Source organism: Bombyx mandarina, chromosome 22 (assembly GCF_030267445.1).
Source record: "Bombyx mandarina strain Sakado chromosome 22, ASM3026744v2".
Classification (NCBI taxonomy): Eukaryota; Metazoa; Arthropoda; class Insecta; order Lepidoptera; family Bombycidae; genus Bombyx; species Bombyx mandarina.
Window position 1 is genome coordinate 12,663,459 of NC_143228.1, and position 19,581 is coordinate 12,683,039.

The following is a 19,581-nucleotide window of genomic DNA, read 5'->3' on the forward strand; positions in this document are numbered from 1 at the left end:
CTGAGATTTTTTCAGTGGACTTTTTGGAGGAACCCGAGAAGTTACGTCCAGCAGCTTTGTTTCATTTTCCCACATTTGTGCACTTTCACAGATATTAAACAGTTAATAAACCACCATTATTACACATTTAAACCTGAAGAAACACTAAATAGACAAAATAAAACAAATCACACAACTTCACTCCTCGCGTTCCCGCCAAAAAGTCCAAAACGCTGGTTTCAAATTTGGTACTGCCAGATCATTATAAAAACGAACTGCTAGAAATTTTATGGAATTATCGTTAAATATCGACAATTAATTTAACAGCATCTCATTTGTTTCGAATGACATGCTGACTCATTGATGATGAATTTGACTCACCTAGATGAACAATTTCTTGCTTGCTTGCGAACAATTTTCAATCGTAAAAATATTGTTAATAATAAAACGCCATGTCTCGCCATGTCACTGTAAATTAGATTTTTCGATTGGTATCATCATAATGTCATGTCAGTTATGCCACCAATCGCATCGATTCAATAAGAATCATAACACTATTTTATAAACAGGGGATGCGTTAAACTTATTCTGTTACATTCAGTAAGTGACAATTAGATAATGTTAGTGTTCGTCTGGTTTCTTTATTTTGAAGTATTTTTATTTAGAACGTGAGTTGGATTTTTGTACCACCAATAAAATTAGAAGAATACAGTGAAACGATGGAGTCCGATATTCTAAATTGGGGTAACAAAGAAGTGGAAGAATTATTACATAAAGAGAATATTTCCAGTTGTTTAATAGAAATATGTAAAACGCACGATATAGACGGACCGTGCCTGCTATCGTTTGTTGATCGAGATTTCCATACGCATCCTTTCGATCAATTGAAACTTGGTGAAAGAAAAAGATTTATTTTACTCGTGAAGAAACTACAAAGACACAATCGCTCCGCTATGATGGAGCTCGGTCTATGTGATGACCTAATAAATCCAGCTACTAACATTAATTTTCTTGGCACTAATTTGTCACATTTAAGTTATGATCTCCACAATAAAATTCCAAATGAATTATCATTTGCTGGAAATACCGAATGTGTATCAAGCTATCCTCCCGCTGACATAAAGGCTTCTAAGTTAAGGCCAGAGGTTTGGAAGACAGCTATAGCTTTGGGTAAATAATTACTTTATTTGTCATAGAAGTACATATATGAATATTATTCTAATTAAAACTTTCGAAATGTCTCTCTTAATGGAACATTGATGTTAATTATTATGGTGAAATCCAACAGGTTATGTCTTCCTAGTGACTTGGGTAACTGCAGTTGTGATGGTTATAGTACATGATAAGGTGCCGGACATGAAGAAATACCCTCCCTTGCCAGATTTGTTTTTGGATAATGTACCGCACATTCCATGGGCTTTTGACATGTGCGAGATTACAGGCTCCTTACTTATGGCAATATGGTTGATAGTGCTATTTTTCCATAAACACAGGTATATTTTTAATTATCTTACTAATATAGATTCTCTTAAAATTAATAAATTCAGCTATTTTTCTCATAAGTGACCAACATGTATGAGTTTATATCTATTAAATGATCATATTTGCTTCTGTTTAATCAATCAACATTAAAAATAGATATGTAACAAATTTCATTAAATGAATAGAGTTCTAATCCAGATCACCATTCATCTTTAGAAATTATTTCATAATTATAATAAGAGGCACAGTAGGATTTACATAATAAAGTACGTAAATATGCAGCATTAATATGCGTGATGTGATACAAAGAAAGTGAAAACAAAGTTGATTAAATTCAAAGTTTTCAGAATTTTGTTTTGTTTTAAATTGTATCATGATGTGAATCATCGAATTATACTTGTAACCACGATATGCCAGTTTTAACTCCTTTGTTTACTGAAAAGTTAAAAAGAATTATTTTGTCACCTATTGTCTTATTCAAATAATGGTAACTATATAAAGAACCAGGAAATTATAAAAACAGGAACACTCATTGCACATATGTATGGAATATGTGAAATAATATTATCAAAAGAGGTACATGAATTAAAACCTTAATATGACCTTTGTGTTGAAATGAGGAATTGAAAATTGTAAATATGTTTGCATGCCGATGATTTTTATCTCTTCTCTAATAACAGAAGAAATCAAAAAAGATGAAAGAGTAAATTGGGAATCACCCCAAATTAAAGAAACATGGGGAGCTTTAGAGAAAGCAACAACATTCGCAGTGGAATATTAACAGCTCATGTTAATGAGAAAAATATTTTATTAAAAATAATTGAGTTTCGCAATAGTAATTTTACATGAATAAAGTAGAAGCCACAAGTCAGATGTTGCAGAGTTAAGTCAGTATTAGAACACGATTTTATAGGAATTATAATGTTGGCTCGGTTATGAGAAGAATACAATCTGTCAAACATGGCCCCCGAAACAGAAAAAAGTTAATTCAGTAGTGCTTATTTCTGCTCATATAAAAGCAGGATATGCAAACAGCTTGCAATTGAAATGAATAATGATATTGTTTTGGTTTCCATTAATTAATAGCATTCTGGCAATAGCTAGAAAAGTTTAGTCATTTTTTGTAATAAGAGAGGTCGCTATAAGTGGCAATGCAAATAATGCAAATATATGTGTAGCTCTGAATGTTATAGCTGTGAACAGTGATCACTCAAAATTTATAATGGCTACAAATGGTAAAAAGGGCATACAATTTATCGAGTGATGTTTTGATGCCTAAAGATGCCTTTGAAGTCGTCGTGGCCTAAAGCATAAGTAAGACGTCCGGTGCATTTGTGTTGAGCGATGCACCGGTGTTCGAATCTCAGGCGGGTATAGTAACCGGCAAACTTCTTGAGCAAATGACCTTGACTGCGCAGAACCGAATTTTAGATCACTTTGGTGGTGAGGGTGAGGCGCGACGGCAGGGGAAATCGTATCGAGCGCGTTATTGGTAGATCAGTCGAACCTTGCGTCCCGCACCGCACCCTCGTTCCGCTTGCTCCCAAAAGTACGCTTGCGTACAGTGAAAAGTCTATCGTTATTAATCGTTAAGTTATTTGTTATAATTGTTTGTTGACTTTGTTGCCATTGCTATTTGTTGAGTGTTTGTTGATTTTTTATAAAAAATACACTATGCCGCGACAAACTGGTGTAGTATTCAAAAGAAAGGGTAGAAAAATTGTGTACGACGTATATTGCTTCATTATAAAACAGGGGAAGAATGATATGGAAAAAGTAAAACAGACTTCGGAAGCAACAAAAACATCCGTGAGTACTGTTAGGTGCATTATTAACGAAGCTAAAGGCTCTGGCTTGCTCGCCGTGTTTCGGACTCCGGGTAAGAAAAGATCAGGGAAAAAGAAATTTACCGGAATGGATAGTTTCGTTCAATCTGTAATAAAAAGATGTAATCATAATAACTACATAACAAGCAGCGAAACTCCGTACCGTAGAAAGGCTTCGAAAAATTTAAAGAAGATATAAATTTTAATGGCTCGGTATGAAGTTTACGACGAATTATGAAAGAGCTAGGCTTCAGATGGAAAAAAAACAGAAAATAATCGGAAGCTGGTAATTGAAAAAAGGTACATTCGATTACTACGAATCAAATATCTTCAAAAAATAATTAATTATAGACAAAAAAGTAGACCGATCCGACCGAGTTGTAAACTACTACACCGATGATCCCTATGTCGACTCATCACGATGATAGCAACTCGGGTGATAAAAACAGTGATGATGATGGTCAAGATTATGATAACGAAAAAAAAAATTACAAATACCAGCTTCGCTTCAACTGAACCAAGACCTGGCAACAGCTCTAGTTTTGACTTAATAGAAGGAATATCTATTTTACCCCAAGATTAAATTATTACAATTTTTAATCTATATTTTTTGTTGATGTTCTCATAAATAAATAAATACATATGTTGATTTTAATAATTTAATTGCATTATGACGCAGAGTAAACAATGTTTTTGCACGTGAGTGTACCATGCGCAAACTTAACCCCACTACGTCGACAAATGCTCAAGAAGTTTGCCGGCTATTATACCAATTTTTGTAATGAAATACGTACTCAACAAATGTTCACGATTGACTTCCACAGTGAAGGAATAACATCGTGTAATAAAAATCAAACCCGCAAAATTATAATTTGCGTAATTACTGGTGGTAGGACCTCTTTTGAGTCCGCACGGGTAGGTACCACCACACTGCCTGTTTCTTCCGTTTGAAGCGGTAATGCGTTTCGGCTTGAAGGGTGGGGCAGCCGTTGTAACTATACTGGAGATCTTAGAACTTATATCTCGAGGTGGGAGGCGCATTTACGTTGTAAATGTCTATAGGCTCCATTAACCACTTAACATCAGGTGGGCTGTGAGCTCGTCCACCCATCTACATAATAAAAAAAAAACTGATTTTGGGTTTTTTTATAATAATATTTACCGCAATTTAACAATTTTAACGGTGACAAACACACGATGTAGGTATATTAATTAACAGCTACTAAAATATTTGAACAAATGATTTTCAGAATAATTACCAAAAGCAACTGTACAATTTTTACGGACGGAAAATAAATTGACATTTCCGAATTTTCCTCAAACTTAAATGGATCACGAGAAATGCTGTGATAAACCATTTGTTTTTATACTATTAATTATCACATATTGCTGCCTTACTCAATACCTTTATAAATCCTATGAACTGAGAGTTATATCTCATCTTTCCGACGTCGAGTTATATAAATGCCTAATCAATCTCTAACTTCACCTTAGTCCTTACTTTTAAATGAAACACCAATTGTCTTCTTCACAGCATTTTTTGTTTTTTTTTTTTGAAACCGTATTGCGTTTTACCCAGAGAGTTTTTAGTCGTTATTTCTATGCAATCGAGATTTGTTCTGATATTTGTTTATGTCAATCAATGAAAGAAGTTCTCCCGCCAAAAATTATCGCTATCGTATTATCTAATTACTAGCGGAGACATTTAATACTTGAAACTATTTTTGCGTTTTCATTACGTAATGTTTCCCGTGAAACTGTCCTCCCACACAACGTTATCATTGTGTGAATGCAAAGTCAATACAAGTCAATACAAAGAAAACATAAAAGTGTAGCTGGGATGGTGCTTGGTGCCTTGGTGATGGTAATGTGTAATGTGTAAAATTCGTTTTAACTCTGATCTGGCCAAGTTAATTTACGTAAATCAGACACATGACTAAGCCAACAATTGGCCACTGTTAATTGTTTTAATGAACAGCTTGAATGGTATTCGGAGCAACGGCCTTTACAATGAGAAGAATCGTCTATAGTCGGATTTTTTATTAGACGAAGTAAACTGACGTTTACTGTGTTGTCAGTTTTTGATGAAATAAAAATAGTGTTGTGACAAAGTGAACGATTGAAAAAACTCCTGAATTAATGAAATTGCCTCGATTGTCTAGTGAATAGTTAGTGTGCCGAACTGCCGATATCGGGCACGGGGTTCGAATTTTAGCCGTGCTTTGTACATACCAACGAGTTTTCGACGAAACATTATGTTCCTATGGTATCTACCTGTACTGAATACCGAGTGTTTTAAACATTAAGAAAAACATTGCGAGGAAGCTTGTAAGACTGTCCTATTTCCAATGCATCATATAGTTGAAACTATAGATGTATAAAATATAACAATTATAGGTACATAGGTAATGAAAATAAAAAAAACTGATTGTAGTTACATACTACTAGTAACATATTATTATATTGGATCACTTTAATACAATTTTATTGTAAAATATAAATAATATTCTTTTATAGTTTGAAATTAATGATTAACTCTTCACACTCATTGTTCATTTATGTGATTGAACGAGAACTGGACGCATCACTATTACTTTAAATATAGCAACATTATTTCACAAAGTGACATTAGCTACTGTCAGCTGGCTTCGTCTAATTAAAAATCCGACTATATGTTAACGTATTTTTAAAAAAATGCTTATGTGGGTGAAGATCTCACAGCCCACCTGGTGTTAAGTGGTTACCGAGGTCCAAAGACACGAACAACGTAAATGCTGCCTAAAAAGGTGGGTATCTCGGGACATGAGCTTAACCGTACAAAGACTATCCCATCTTTCAAACCGTAACGCATTACTGCTTCACGATAGAAATAGGCAGGTTGATGGTACCCACCCGTGCGGGCTTACAAAACGCCCTACCACCAGTAAACTGTTTATTACATAAAGAAATAAGAAAAGATTAGCTATAGTCAGTAGAAAATCGTAAAATACTAATGTGGTTTTGGGAATGTACGAAATTTCATTAGTTTAGAAATTAATGAAATCATGTAATAGTACTTTTGCAAATATTCACTTAAATTTACATTCTGAAAATAAACGGGCTGGTCTTGTTATGTCACAGCTTTGAATTATTGTTTCTCTACTTCAACGGAGTGCAATTCAAATGATCTTAATCTATATATATATAAAAATGGATTGCTGTTCGTTAGTCTCGCTAAAACTCTAGAACGGCTGGACCGATTTGACTAATTTTGGTCTTGAATTATTTGCGGAAGTCCAGAGAAGGTTTAAAAGGTAAATAAATATGAAAATGCTTGTAATTAAATAAAAATAACAATTTTGTTTTCCCTTTGATGTGTCCCCCGTCGGGCGGATTCCTTTTGTTTGTTTTAAGTTTATTTTATACAGAAGTTGTGGTCTTTTATTTATCGATTGAGGCACTACGAAGTCTGCCGGGTCAGCTAGCTATATAATAAAATTAACATTCTGTTCGTATATTAATCTGGAATCTTCGAAAAGTGCGGTGCTTCTCCATCTATCCTTACATAGTAGCAATATCCTGACCTATTTAACCTAGCTAACTTAGAAATTGAGGGCTTAGATTAGCTTCTATCATAAAAACTGTCGGTTGGGTATGTTGTATGTGCATAAACCACGAACAAGCATATTTCGGCCGAAGCAATAATTATTTTCGGTTTGTAAAGCATGAGTGCCGTTGAGTCTTAATAAAACTGCTATAAATTAGATGCTTCAAGAGCTTTTTCGTAGGTTTTGTACTTGGTCGTCGTGTTCGAAGTAGTCGTGGTCTAAAGGATAAGACGTACGTTGCATTCGTATCTAGCGACGCAACGGTGTTCGAATCCCGCAGGCGGGTACCAATTTTTCTGATGAAATACATACGTACTTGACGAATGTTCACGATTGACTTCCACGGTGAAGGAATAACATCGTGTAATAAAAATCAAAACCGTAAAATTATAATTTGCGTAATTACTGGTAGTAGGACCTCATGTGAGTCCGCACGGGTAGGTACCACCACCGCGCCTATTTCTGCCGAGAAGCAGTAATGCATTTCGGTTTGAAGGGTGGGGCAGCTGTTGTAACTATACTGAGACGTTAGAACTTATATCTATTTATTTATTAAGTTGCACCAACAAAGTGATCATCAATACAAAACATTGAACAATTGACAAAAGTTCATGGCAGATGTCTCCTCAATTATAGGTGCAATCGACAGTGCATTAACATCAAAAATAAAAAAATATATCTCAAGGTGTGTAGCGCATTTACGTTGTAGATGTCTATGGGCTCCAGTAACCACTTAACACCAGGGGGCTGTGAGCTCGTCCACCCATCTAAGCAATAAAAAAAACACAGCTGAGTTGTGCGCTTATCTGCCCGTTTATAACAACAATAAAGAAATAGAATTACAAAACAAATCGTTAATATCTATTTAGGCTCGTCAAATTAATATTTAGAACGACTCAAACAATTTATTGATACAGCGATAAATAAAAACATAACCGTAATAATTATTTGAACTTGACCTCTATTATGATCTAAATGCGTAATTCAATTTAAACTTAGATAAATAAGATTGTTAATATTAAACAACTAGCGACCCGCCCTCGCTTCGCTTCGGAAACATTAAAACACACATGAAACCAAAAAAATATTTTTTTTTTTTTTTTAAATAGTAGCCTATGTTCATCAGGGACAATGTCGGCTTCTAATGGAAAAAGAATTTTTCAAATCGGTCCAGTAGTTTCGGAGCCTATTCGAAACAAACAAACAAACAAATCTTTCCTCTTTATAATATTAGTATAGATATAGATAATAGGAGTAAAAATTAAGTTATAATTATTTAAAAAAGAATTTAACAAGGAAGGACTTACGATAAATTCAAGAAATTCATAACAGAGTATCTATCTTCTATCTCTATATATAAAAATGTATTGCTGTTCGTTAGTCTCGCTAAAACTCGAGAACGGCTGAACCGATTTGGCTAATTTTGGTCTTGAATTATTTGTGGAAGTCCAGAGAAGGTTTAAAAGGTAGAGAAATATGAAAACTCTCGGAATTAAATAAAAATGTCAATTTTGTTTTTCCTTTGATGTGTCCCCCGTTGGACCGATTCCTTTTGTTTGTTTTAAGTTTATTTTATACAATTTATTTATCGATTGAGGCACTACGAATTCTGTCAGCTAGTCATTCATAAAATTGAATGAAAACGCTGTCGTTATACTTATTGCTCACAGCACGGATGTTGACTCATCATTCTATGACTTGTTTGTTTTAATTCCTACTTCCATAGCTTTTGCTGTCTTCCCAACTGTTTTTCAAATATCTCATTACTCGATACAATTGGCCTGTCCTAATTACTCTCATCGTATGGACAATCCGACATCACTTATACTAAAGTGCGTAGGTACTAAAATTATGTGCGACTGAATTTTTCAAATCAAGCTTTGTGCTTTTATCATTTATTACGTATAGAAATATTTAATTTACATTATAATGGCTTATACCGCCCATAACGTAATATAAATTTTTTAATTTAATAATTTTAAGGAAAATATTAGAAAAAAAAAGATTTAAGTAAATATTCACAATCGCCATTTTCGACAGATTCATAATATTAAGGAGATTCTTCGCGCTCGCCGGGACGGTATTCCTGCTGCGTTGCTTCACGATGCTGATCACTTCGCTCTCGGTTCCCGGATCGCATCTCAAGTGCGAACCTCGTTCGTATCCACCAGCCGACGAGATGACAGTGTGGGGCAGACGACTGGCACAAGCCTATGACATATGGAGCGGAGCCGGCATGTCTGTCAGGGGAGTCAGAACCTGCGGAGACTACATGTTCTCAGGACATACAGTCGCTTTAACGCTGTTGAATTTCTTCATCACTGAATGTAAGTGTAATCTTCATCACTGAATGTAAGTGTAATTTTCATCACCGAATGTAAGTGTTCGCGTCTCGCGAATTAAAACTAATGTCTGTTGAAAAATTAACTGCACGTAATGTAACCCAAAAAATTAGCTGACGCGTGGATTTATCGTTCTCCGACAATATGGCGGCCGCGTGCTGTGTTCGCTTTAGATTTCTGGTCCCACTAAAACGACAAGTACTAAATGCGTGGATAAATTACATGTGTATGTATTATATAGATGCTAAAACGTTGCTAAAACTAACAATAGTAGTGCTTCGCGGAATCTACCACCGGATCGGAAACGCGATCCACTGAGAAGATCCGGCGAGAAACTCAATGCACTGTGTCTGTGGATTAATTTACTCGCCGAACCCTTCGTCGCAGGCGACGGGTTCGACGAGAACGGTGACCGGTGCTTGAGGTACCTAAAAGCACCGTTAGTGGATCGGAAGGATCTGAAATGACGTCTTTAGGGCCAAAATCGATGAGAGACTGTGTTCACTACATCTTTTCCAGTGATAACCTCGTCCGCTTTCGGTGGCGAAAAATTAGAAATACTTCCAAATTAATTTCAATGATAACCTTGTTTTCCAATAATGTCAATGAAGAATCATGACGCATAAGGTAAGGCTAGTCGGGTGCAAGGTTTTTTTGTTTGCTGCCTCACCAACTCACGGTCCGAATAATAAAATATGTATTATCAAATATATTTTATCAGACGTTTAACGTAATGTCGATAAACATTATTATCGTATCGTAAACGTTTTAGCAATGCGGATACGACGTACATACATATGTATGTATAAAGAAGTATGTCTCATGAGCAGTATGACCGTAACTTCACACGCTAGTACCTAATTTTTTTTATTTCTTAGTTCTTTGAACGAACTCACGGCTCATCTGGCGTTAAATGGTTACCGCGAAGCCAATAGACATCAACAACTTAAATTACGCCACGCACCTTGAAACATGAGTTTTTAAGTCTCAGTTTTATTCTACCTACCTACCTACTATAGTACTATCTACTGCCTCACTGTCACTACGCCATTCTGATTTGCGGCAGAAATAGGCAGGGTGGTGGTATCAGCGATACTGATTTACGGCAGAAATAGGCAGGGTGGGGTAACCCGTGCGCGTTCAGAAGTCGCCCGACCACAATTTGTATATTCTTATTTAACGCAATATAAATTTATTTGTAACTAGCTGACCCGGCAGACTTCGTAGTGCCTCAATCGATAAATAAAAGACCTAAACTTTTGTTTAAGATAAACTTAAAACAAACAAAAGGAATCCGTCCGACGGGGGACACATCAAAGGAAAAACAAAATTGTTATTTTTATTTAATTCCGAATATTTTTATATTTATCTAACCTTTTAAACCTTCTCTGGACTTCAACAAATAATTTAAGACAAAAATTAGCCAAATCGGTCAAGCCGTTTTCATGTTATGTCGTGACAACGGAAAACGGGTTTCATTTTTATATATATAGATATAGTGAACCCGAAGCTATCTATCAGCACTAAATCTAAATAACCGAAAACCGCACCCAAATTGATAACGTATGTTTACGAGTGCATTATAATTAAATAAATGATTTCTAACCAATTCCAATACATTGGTAAAGTTAATTGTAACTATACTTGAGACCTTAGAACTTATATCTCAAGGTGGGTGGCGCATTTACGTTGTAGATGTCTATGGGCTCCAGTAACCACTTAACACCAGGTGGGCTGTGAGCTCGTACAACCATCTAAGCAATAAAAAATAAATAAATAAATTGTAGATAAAATACAGGCCTGTGAGCTGTGCATACTTGTACAACACAAAAGACAATTGAATAAATGCAAAAATAGAATAATCAGTTATTTCATTTTAAAATGAATACAATGGAATAAACGGACAATTGTCAGCAAATCGACGTCCCTAAATTGCGTGTGATTTTAGCATCGGAGCGTTTTTCCATTTGAACACACGACACTACGAAACGTGGCCAGCCCACTGAGTTTCTCGCCGGATCTTCTCAGTGGGTCGCGCTTCCGATCCGGTGGTAGATTCTGCGAAGCACTGCTCTTGCTAGGGCGGTGTTAGCAATTCTCCGGTTTGAGCCCCGCGAGCTCACCTACACAAGCTAGGGTACGCTGAAATAGCCTCTCAAGGCTATCAGCATAGGTAAAAAAAAAAAAAAAAAACGAAACGCGGTAATAACTATGCGTTCGAAGTCACCCTTCTATACTCATAAGTTGTACATGTGATTTTTGTAGTGAGTGGCAGCGATCCACGCCAACTTTGACGCTTGCTCATTCGCTTAAATGCATTACATATATTATGCCCCGCACGTTGATATTGCGATTGGCGGCCAATTTGGTGACGTAGTCGAACTGTCAGTAAGTCAGTACCGTCATAGAAGTACCGTTCGCAACCGTTGGTCAGCGCGTACATTTAATATTTTTAAATGCTCTGTTTTATTTATTATTTGTCCATTAAAATTGGTTGAGAGGTTTATAAACGAAAATGAACTTTTTTAGCTGCAGAATCTTCACTCACGAAAAATTATACAATGGACTCGTCGCGTCGTGTAGTCTAAATGAAACTCATCCCGCGTATTATTTCCATATTTTATTTAGATTTCTAAGTTAAACTATTTGTCGATAACATAACAATGTACGTCATAAATTGCGTGCAAACGGATCGAATCCAATAATAAAATTATTTCCTTAACTTTGTTTGTAAACATAATTTTTATTGCGCGTAACTTCCAATGATAGTAAATGTATATCTTATTGAATCAAAATACCGTCTAATAATTCTTTACGGATAATACTAAAACAAAAAAATTAATATTATTATTATCTTTCGTAACTACGCGTTCTGAGAACTAATTTTGTTGTACTCTTAAATTTTAATAACACTACGGGACCGTTGGCAAAAAAGAAATGGATAACTTTGATATTATTTAGGGTCAAATCCACTGTGGAATTATTGGTTTCCAGTTAAACATAGCGTTTGCGAGTCTATTGTTTGATCACTTTGTAAACTTAGCGTATACTTGAATGTCCTACCGAGATTCCAAAGCGGTATCGTACCGAAATGAATTAAAATTCCAATGTTTCTATTAATTCAATTATTATACATATAAAAGTACTCAGCGTAACACAATACGTTATACATATATACTATTATATACTCATAATGTTCAAACGTCGACGATTAGCAGCTTAGTCGTTCGTGACCACTTAGAGGAATTCGCAGCGTTAGAAATGATAAAATGAAAATAATAAACGCAAGAGAAAATGTTAAAGTAATTTAAATTGTGTTTACGACTCGCGTAATCCGCATGACGTAAAATAATTCTCAACGGGTTCCGTGATCAATTTGTAAACCTATGAATTTTTAATAAAGCGGCCTAAAGTAAAGTCAAACAAAATCCTATTCGACCCTAATCTCTTCCGTACTATATCTATATATTAATACGTGAAGCAAAAACGTTGTAACCCTTTTTACGAAAATTGCGCGGACGGAGGAGTATGAAATTTCTCACACTTAAAGAGAATATAGAGGAGTGCAGAATGTTAATATTTTTTTAAATTATGCATAATAAATGCATTAAATCAATAATAAGAACATTACACACACTACCATGTATTTGACACACACAGGCATGCATACTATATATATGTTTATTGTCAAACTTTTCTTATTGCTTAAAGTCTGCGGTCAAATTGAGAATAGATTGAATTTTGTTTGTCTTTAATAATATTTGTCTAAAGTGAATTCTTGGCGAAATCCGTGATTATAAAAGTATTGACAATAGAATCATTGTAGTGTACAAACTTATAATTTTAATTAATTATAGTCGAATTTCGACTACCGGGGGACAACTAGTAATAAACTAAAACGTAATATTTTGTCGGCAGACACATCGCGAAGCCTGTACCTCCTCCACATCCTGACGTGGGTCATGAACATGTTCGGTATATTCTTCATATTGGCCGCCCACGAGCATTATTCCATCGACGTGTTCATCGCGTTCTACATAACCTCGCGTTTGTTCCTGTATTACCACACGCTGTCGAACAACCAGGCGCTTATGCAGAGCGATTCTTCCAGGTAATTTGAAATATAATGAAATATAATATTTAACGCTTTGAACTCGAGAGGCGAGTCTCTCTCGCCATTTTGTTTCGTGCGGAAATTCAAATTTAAATAAAAAAAACTACATATTTATGGTTCTTTGTTTAGTGATTGACATATTTTTTATGTTTCTGTTATCGTTATTTTTGTCATTTTGTCATTAAATTGTGTGGTGAGCGAGACTCGTACCGTGCCCTTTACGCCCTACCAATAATAAACACTGGTTTTGTTTTAAAAAATATCCACACTGCGTTTAATTATTATTTTTTATTTGAATTATAAGCACCTAAAAACGAAATTAACATAGTTAATAAACTTGGCGAAAATGAGTCATTTAAATTCATAAAGCTATATTTGAAAAGTATATTGTAATTAGTAATGTAATATTATTGCAAATATATACTTTGAATGTTTGTCGTACTCTGTTCTATGGTTTACAAAAAAACACTTAGTTCTCATTAGAGTTGTTAAATTTATTTGTTTTAATTTCAGGACTAGAATATGGTTTCCACTGCTATCGTTCTTCGAGTCCGAAGTGGACGGTATCGTTCCCAATGAATATGAGGGACCGGTGACGATAATGCAGAACTTAAAGCAATGGTGCGTGCAGATGGTGGCCGACGTCAAAGAGTCCTCTGTGGCCAAGATCGCCGGCTCGAAACTGCAGGAGGGCGCCGCTATGGGGGAGTACTCCGTCGTCAGGATCGTCGACGGCATCAAGAGGAACCTCAGCCTCGTCGAAGAGTTCAAGAACTCCCGGCCGCGACTGGTCACGCTCGACAAGAACATACAGGCTTGTTTACTGGACGAGTGCTCTGACCACGAGTTACGTCACAGAAACATTGAACTTCCAAAGGATTCGCTCCGAAAAGAATTCGGCGATCCGCCGTCGCCAATTTTGAAAAAAAGTATATGAAATACGTTTTATATGTAATTATTAGTTTTATTTATTTATTGTGTCGTCGTTTCTTCTATGAATTAGATACCTGAATGTTTTACATTTCCATTATAGATTTTATATCATGTTATTCCATATTTATTTTAATAATGTTTTAAGCTAAACGTAGGTTTCAATTTTTAAGACTATTTATTTGCTCAAAATGTAATTTTGAATAAAATAGAGTTACGCTTTAAAATACTCACTGTTTTGTCTTTACCTACAAATCCTCCTAGAAATATGTACACATAGTTTGCTACTATCGAACCGGTTTATTATAAAAACTATTATAAATACATACAAGCGGTCTTCTAGTCTAGTCGCTGAAAATAGTCGTTAGTTGGAATATTGGGTTTTTATTGGCGACGAGCGCACGGCTCACCCGATGTGGCTACCGTTGGTCATAGACGGCGGCAATGACGTGTGTTTTAAGGACATAGCAACCAGGAAGCACCCTGGAAACTAAAATGCAGGTACAGAAAAGAATAAAAATATTAATACCATATTTTGATGGCTACTTTTAATTCTCTATGAATCTTAAAAACTGTTGTGGTCTTAAACTATTTTTTGATATCGATATGGAAGCGCAGAATTCACGGCACAACCGATGTTGAGTGATTATTATAACCCGTAGTACAATGTGAATGTCGCCACCTACCTTGAGATATAAGATCGAAGTGTTATTGTATATCGGATACTCCATTATTTGAACCGGAACGCATGCTGTCTATTACAGCTTCGCTAGAAATAAGCCGGGTGTCAATACCTATATACGAGAGCTGCTTACAGCCTAGCTGCGACGTATAATTACGCAAGTTTTTTACCGATTTTTTATTTTTATTATAAGGTGCTATTGCTTTATTGTGGACGAGATTCGTGAAAACGGTACGTATAAATTTTCTTAGAAAAATTGGTAACTGCCTTTTTTTTATTGCTTAAATGGGTGGACGAGCTCACAGTCCACCTGGTGTGAAGTGGTTACTGGAGCCCATAGACATCTACGACGTAAATGCGTCACCCACCTTGAGATATAAGTTCTCTCAGTATAATTACAACGGCTACCCTGGTTGCCAACGGTTTTAAGCCCGTGTTTAATTTTTTATTATTTTACACCCTTTAATTTTTTATTATTTGCATTTTTTTTAATTCAACACCCTGTGTATTCTGATGAGAATACATAGGACGTCTTATCCTACAATCCGGCCTTTCAAGCTTCATGGTTTTATAAATATATTTAAAAAGTACTTTCGGTATTAAATCTTGTCTATTACACAGATGTTCAATTAAACATTTTCCAAACATTTCTTCACTTATGCAACTAGAAAATAAAAAACGAGATTTTGTATATAATTTATGTGAAAAAAATGATAAAAAACTGTCTTTAATGAATATAAATAAAGTTATCTTGATAAATTTGTCTCAAGACTAATTGCAACAATAAGCAATACATTTCTTAAATACAAGATCTATTCATGATGAATAATAAAATTAGTGATGTAATTTGCACAAAAATCAGAATGATTATTCATTTTAGACAATCAATGCACATTTATCATGCTTAAAAAAGCACCAAAATCTTAACCATTCTAAAAAGTTCACAAATTCGAATGATTTAAAATTCATGTAAATTGAAAACAATAATAATTAAAATAAAAAGAATAAAAAAGTTAATACTTTAAATAATACAAGCCTTTCATTTAGGATAATTGTTAAATAAAATCATAATATGTAAAATAATAAAAAAGAAAATATTAATTTGTATTAAATCTAATGACAATAGGCCATTTCATTATTTAAAAAAAAATATACTTAGGCACATTATCTGACTTCAACAATCTTCTCATTATATACAATGACTAATCATGCCAAATAAATGACTGACATAATTGAAACAATAGTTCTTAGCATATTATTATTATAGTGCTAGCTTAGTGCTAGAGGGGCTATATTTGAGCTGAGAAGCAAGGGTGTGATCAGTCCATTATTCAGCAGATGCAGCCTGCTCACTTTCGATCAGTAGGTCTGAGGGATTGTCTATTGTTTTATCTATTGCTTCAGTCACTTCAACATCCTTCCCTTCAAACTGTTCACGCGAGCTCACGGTGCCATTTTCATTCACTGGTCCCTCTTTTTCTGGAGAACTTTCTTTTGATACCTCTTTTGGCTCATCGTCAGTCTCTTTTACTGGAGATTTTTCTTTTGCTTCATCTCCAACCAAATTTTGTAGATCTGGTGAGGCTTCCTTCTCGGGTGAACCTTGTTTAGCAACATCATCCTGCATTTCATTATCTACAGGATCAGGTGTAGCTTCTTTTGTAGTTTCTTCAATTTCTTTAATTGTTGAGTTTTCTTTAACAGGACTAGCCTCCTTTACTTTTTCAGATGTTTCAATGGTGTCTGCTTCATCATTTTCGGTTTTTTCTGCTGTAGTTTCTGTTTCTTGGGAGGTTTCTTCAGCTATTTCTCCATCAAGATCACCATTTAAGGTACTTTCCTGGAAAAGGTAAAATGTTGCAGGAAATTATTTTAATTGACTTCAACAAACTTCCATTAAGTATTTGTTTCTTGTAAATTGTATTAATTAAATTCATCATTGATCACAAAATAATTAATATAAATTTATATCCCAATACCTTTTCTGTTTCTTGAGGTGGTTCTTCTGGAGGTGCCTCCAACTTTAGAAACTGCTCAAGAGTATCAACTTCATTGGCTAAATCAAACTGATCATAATCCTGTAATAAGATGAAATTATCAATAATTTCTTAAAAATCTTTGATTTCTTTTTTGTATACTTTTTTAAATATTTACACACATCATTCAATGACAAAAATATGTACATCTTAATATAATATGTACAAAGCTTAGCCCATTAATTAGGTTTTCTGGACAACATAATTATCTCCTTTGTTTGTTGGACCTTTTTGAATAATGGCTTTGTTTATGTTGAAAATGTCAAGTGAGTCTTTTGTTAAGGTTCACAATAGTGTGATACATATTTTACATCAAACTTGTATAATTTTTCATGCATTCATTGAACTTGTTCCAAGCTTACCCCACAATATTCTTCATCGTTGAACATCTGCGGCGGCAGTGGTGAACGCGGGTTCGGGTCACTGACGGTGCCACCAAAAGATTTAGCATTGTTTTGCATGAAATCTTTATCGGACTCTCTCCCTGGTTCCGTTATGTCGATGACTTCATATTTTATATTTTTCGAGTCTAAAATCATCAGGACCCGCTGCTGACGTTTCTTCACCTTTAATCATAGCAATTCACGTAATCAAATGTAGTTATATTATGAATCAGATCGCCCAAAAAGTCGAAAAGTGAACCGGACTATTCGAAGATTTTGTTGACTCGCTCTTACCTCCTTGTTGCCAGAAATGCCACTGATATAAATTTTTACAACCATGTTTGATAAGGTATTTTTCAAATTGGTAAAATGACAAATATCCTCTCTAAAAACAATTAAATCAGAAAAATAGGCTTGGCCATTAGTCAAGCTGTTAAAGTAATAATAATTATGGACTGACAGATGCTGACATCTGTGACACTTCGATAATTTGGTAATACCAGTGTAAAATTATTTCGTGGTTAGTGGTTTCTTCCATCATCATAGGGGAAAAAAATAGATCGCTTGAATAACATTATACAGTTAAATTATAAGTCTTACAAAACAGGGCAGGCAAAAGGACCGTTAAGCGTAAATAATTCTTATCACAATTCTAGTAAAGCACGTCAATAAATAAATGTTCTGAACGAATGGATTGAGCGACGCCTTATACAAAAGTAACTTAAATTACCAGCAGGACCTGAACAAAAAATTATACAATCTGAGCAGCTTTTTTTCTACCTAAGATAGCCTTGAGAGGCTATGGCAGCGTAACCCTAACGTGTAGGTGAGCTCTCCGGGCTCAAGCCAGGAGACGTTGCTAACACTGACCCTAGCAAGAGCAGTGCTTCACAGTATCTACCACTGAACCGGAAACGCGACCCGATGAAATCTGGTGAGAAACTCAGTAGGCCTAAGTAGCTAAACTCCGTCCAACCATTTCTTTTACTTTTGACAGTTCTAGTACCAATGAATTACTGTTGTTTTAACGGTTTTTTTTTATTGCCCTTGTAGGCAGACGAGCATACGGCCCTCCTGATGGTGAGTGGTTACCGTCGCCCATAGACTTCAGCAATGCCAAGGGCAGAGCCAAGCCTACCTCTTACCTACTTAATACTCTCCACAAGCCTCGTTTGAAGAAGGACATGTCATAGCGCTCGGGAAATACCGTGGAGGGGAGCTCATTCCATAGCCGGATGGTACGTGGCATCCATCGTGGCATACGGTACCGGTAAGTTCTATTCGATTTAACTTATTGATTCTTTATTTTAATTTCATTTATTTGGCCTTAATTGCTACTGCTAATTATTTATAATAAATACATCGCTATTTCGAAAAAACAGTCCTTAATGTACTCCATGTTTGTCTTTGATTGCTTTTCAATCTTTTTAACTGCATGCGTGCATAACATGTGCATAATGCCGGCCACTCACATGCGCGCAAATATTCGTACATTGTACGAATGTTCGCGCGCATGTGAAGGGCCGTCAAACATTCATTCGCAAACTTAGCGGCTGTGCAAATGGGTTCGGTGCTCAATTTGCGAACCCGTTTGCGCTTCCTCCTACACTTGTTTACGAATGTCTCCCGAATTTCTCTTCTTTTTTAATTCGCCAATAGAACACTGAATAGAAAGAGAGTTTTTAATTCTTTCCCAGGCGACATTAACGACCATTCCGTTTTTATGGGATTTCTTTTGAGGGTCCCACATGGTCGATTCATTTTGCAGGATTTGCTCAATGAACTCCATCACCTTGGTGTTGTTCCAATCCATGATGAAGGTACGCTACACAGTAGATGTCACGAACTATGAAAATGGCGATACGTCCGTTACCTTCGCAATCGTGGGCGCACCTGGTCACACGAATATGTGGGAGACTACACGAATGATCGAGGTTCGCGCGCTTTGATGTCCATTAAAAAACCGACACAGCTTGGAAAACCGCAAATGCAGCGAAAACTTTGCATAATCATTTGCAAATGTCGTCCTACACTTGCGGGTTTGCGTATTCGTGCGAATGTGAGTGACCGGTTTAATGCTATATGCCAGGAGCAAAAGAAATGGTTGGACGCATTTTTCAATGACTAGTTTAAAGATATTTAAGTGTATTATCTATGATATCTATAGGCTTATAAATATGTTAAAAGTATAGTCAGCACGACGCCCACTGCTGAATTATG

At 35.5% G+C, this 19,581-nt stretch overlaps 2 protein-coding genes across 2 annotated transcripts; one reads left to right on the forward strand and one right to left on the reverse strand.

Moving 5' to 3' along the window:
• Positions 1–240: 240 nt before the first annotated feature.
• On the forward strand, positions 241–14,487 carry LOC114247619 (sphingomyelin synthase-related protein 1). Its single transcript, XM_089736604.1, has 5 exons — positions 241–1,149; positions 1,268–1,472; positions 8,915–9,201; positions 13,135–13,327; positions 13,844–14,487. The coding sequence occupies exons 1-5, from the start codon at positions 699–701 to the stop codon at positions 14,265–14,267; spliced, it is 1,560 nt and encodes a 519-aa protein (XP_089592730.1). The 5' UTR covers positions 241–698; the 3' UTR covers positions 14,268–14,487.
• Positions 14,488–15,626: 1,139 nt separating this feature from the next.
• Positions 15,627–17,832, reverse strand: Sh3beta (SH3 domain binding glutamate rich protein Sh3beta). The gene is made up of 4 exons (XM_028180592.2): positions 17,656–17,832; positions 17,341–17,544; positions 16,922–17,020; positions 15,627–16,782 (listed from the first exon to the last, which is right to left on the reverse strand). Exons 1-4 carry the CDS (start codon positions 17,698–17,700, stop codon positions 16,270–16,272), a joined length of 861 nt encoding a protein of 286 aa, XP_028036393.2. The 5' UTR covers positions 17,701–17,832; the 3' UTR covers positions 15,627–16,269.
• Between the last annotated feature and the right edge of the window lie 1,749 nt (positions 17,833–19,581).